Source organism: Myxocyprinus asiaticus, chromosome 1, assembly GCF_019703515.2.
Source record: "Myxocyprinus asiaticus isolate MX2 ecotype Aquarium Trade chromosome 1, UBuf_Myxa_2, whole genome shotgun sequence".
NCBI lineage: Eukaryota > Metazoa > Chordata > Actinopteri > Cypriniformes > Catostomidae > Myxocyprinus > Myxocyprinus asiaticus.
Window position 1 is genome coordinate 21,683,447 of NC_059344.1, and position 2,447 is coordinate 21,685,893.

The 2,447-nt window shown below is 34.1% G+C and overlaps 1 protein-coding gene across 1 annotated transcript; it reads left to right on the forward strand.

The window, feature by feature from the left end:
- The first annotated feature begins 822 nt into the window (after positions 1–822).
- mrpl52 (mitochondrial ribosomal protein L52) lies at positions 823–2,447 on the forward strand. The gene is made up of 5 exons (XM_051701297.1): positions 823–951; positions 1,191–1,260; positions 1,363–1,430; positions 1,596–1,660; positions 2,266–2,447. Exons 1-5 carry the CDS (start codon positions 918–920, stop codon positions 2,410–2,412), a joined length of 384 nt encoding a protein of 127 aa, XP_051557257.1. The 5' UTR covers positions 823–917; the 3' UTR covers positions 2,413–2,447.

Below are 2,447 nucleotides of genomic sequence, written 5' to 3' on the forward strand. Positions count from 1 at the left end.
CTGGTTGCGACAGCTGTTTTTGTCTTTTCACTCAGCTGAAGACTGATTGTTTTTGGTAGCAGTGACTGTTATAGCCTATAATAAATAACTACAATTTTACCCATCTTTTCATTTATTAGTACACTACTGGTTGTTGGAAGTGTATTGTGATGTAGAAAATCTGTAAGTAAAATTTTGTATAATGTTTTTATTTTGTGAAAATAATTGTAAAAGTTCATTATTTTTACTCATTTTGATTTTCAATACTTTGCACATTATAAAATGTTTAACTGTAAAATTGTCATCCATAACTGCTGTAAAATATGAAATAACCAATTTATTTCTACTGTATTTCTCAATACACTGCATAAAACTTAATTTAACAAAATAAAAACTTTATTCTATAAATTTGTGTGATCCATTAATAGCTACTAATACAAACCATTTAAATTATATTCTTTGGCTTGTCATTTATATAAGACAACCAAAGACTGTTTTACACAACTTATCAGTATGTGGTTTCATACAACAAATAAAAAGCATTAAAACATATATTTTAAATACATAAAAATGAGAAAGAACCTGTGGTAGTAGTTGATACATTTTTAATTTTAAAACAACATTTACTAGACCGCATATTGTATGCCACACACTGGCTGATAAATGATCAAAATGTCCAGCAGTATTAGGCAAGAAACAAAATAAGGTGATTACTGGGCGAGAACGATAACAAAGAGGTATAATAATATTTTATTACTAGTTTGGATTTTGTGTGGGTTAAGTGCACTGAGCTGTGGCATGTTTTAGTCATGAGACTGTCTTGAACACTTCCTGTCGCGTGCACGCGCACTCAAGCGGCCAAGACCGCAAGTGTGGGTATGTGCGCAGGGCCTTTATTTTGTCCCTCTCGCGTACCGTAGTAGACTGTGGAATCCAAAATGGCAGCTCCATTGAGGACGTTTTGTTCTACAGGTGAGAAAGCGAGTTATTTAACATATAGACTAGCGATTTTACTGACAGTGATTTTGCATTGTTTCAAAATAAATGTTGGTATCAAACTGAGCGCGAGATTTATTTCTAAACGTTATTCCTTCAAAGGTATGGCGTTATATCCCCGAACTGTCAATGGTGCTCCTGTGGCAAATACATATCAACTGAGTAAACTACTCTTAAATTTACAGTATTGGTTGGTGTTTTTCACATATTTTCAGTGTTGACGCAGTCTATACGCCCGTTTTCATCGACGTGTGTGACCCATGCAGGAAAGAAATGGAGACTGGAGTGAGTTACAATTTGACATGAACAATCATTATTTCCATAATATGGATTTTAATGTGTTTGTATGCTATATCTTAAACCGCTAAGTTCCCTTTTTGCTTGCAGAAATGGTTTAGCACGCAGTGGATCTGAGTATGGACCACTAACAGATCTGCCTGACTGGTCATATGCAGGTGAGCTTCATCAGAGTCAGTGGCAACAAGAGAATATTAAACTGAGACATTCCTATTGAGTGTGCGGGTTATGAGTGCTTGGGTCAGATTCACCTGTCAGCAGCCCTCGTGTGAATGAAATACAGGATCAAGAGTGATTTGTTGATGTATTATGATGACATTCAGATGGAAGGCCTGCACCTCCACTTAAAGGACAGATCAGAAGACAAAAGCAGAGAGAGGAGTTTGCGGTAAGACTCGTATGTTTTTAGATCAGTCGTCATGATTAACAAATATTTTCTGCTAAGTTAATATTTTGGCCAACGATGTGATGCTAAATTTTTTTGTCCAGATCTATTAAATTATTCCAAAATACATAAAAAATGTAATTCAGACAACAGTTATTTGAATACACTTCTGTGATGAATATATTTTCAATTTCTGTGTTTATAGTCATTTTAATATATATATTTTTTTTATGTCATGTGGTGAAATGTCATGAGTAGTGCATAATAATCTTTTATTATTATTCCTAAAACAAATAAGCAGTGAAACAATTGTGTTTGAAAATATGATTGATTTGGTGGACAAAAGTGTTTTAAAATATCAAAGTCATGTTGTGTAACCAACATGTAGGTAGCCATTTTGTTTGTTGACAAAAAAACATAAAACAGAGAGGACACCTTTAGACTGAGTGCGAAGTTGAAAATGCTATAAAGCTTTTTCAAAAATGCATGAAACCAAATTGGACACATTCTAAGAACTTGACACGTGTGTTTTAAACTAGATTTTGAAAAGATTTCTCATTTTTAACACCTCGGACAACCTTATTTGTCTGTCTCATTTACATCTCTAGAGAAGAGCGGTGTATCTCAATGCAGAGGTGGATAAAGGGATGGAGCGATGGCGGGAGAAGAAGGAAGAGGAGAGACTGAAAGAAGAGCAGTTGAAATCTTTAATGCTGAAACCTAAAGGCAATTTACTTTTAAAGAACAAAAAATAAAGATATTTGAAAAATGAAATAGAAGCTGGTGCATG

Coding starts and splice junctions, on each gene's coding strand:
- mrpl52 (XM_051701297.1), top strand. CDS start 918: ATGGCAGCTCCATTGAGGACGTTTTGTTCTACAG. Junction 1,261..1,362: donor GGAAAGAAATGGAGACTGGA/GTGAGTTACAAT, acceptor TTTTGCTTGCAG/AAATGGTTTAGCACGCAGTG. Junction 1,431..1,595: donor GCCTGACTGGTCATATGCAG/GTGAGCTTCATC, acceptor GATGACATTCAG/ATGGAAGGCCTGCACCTCCA.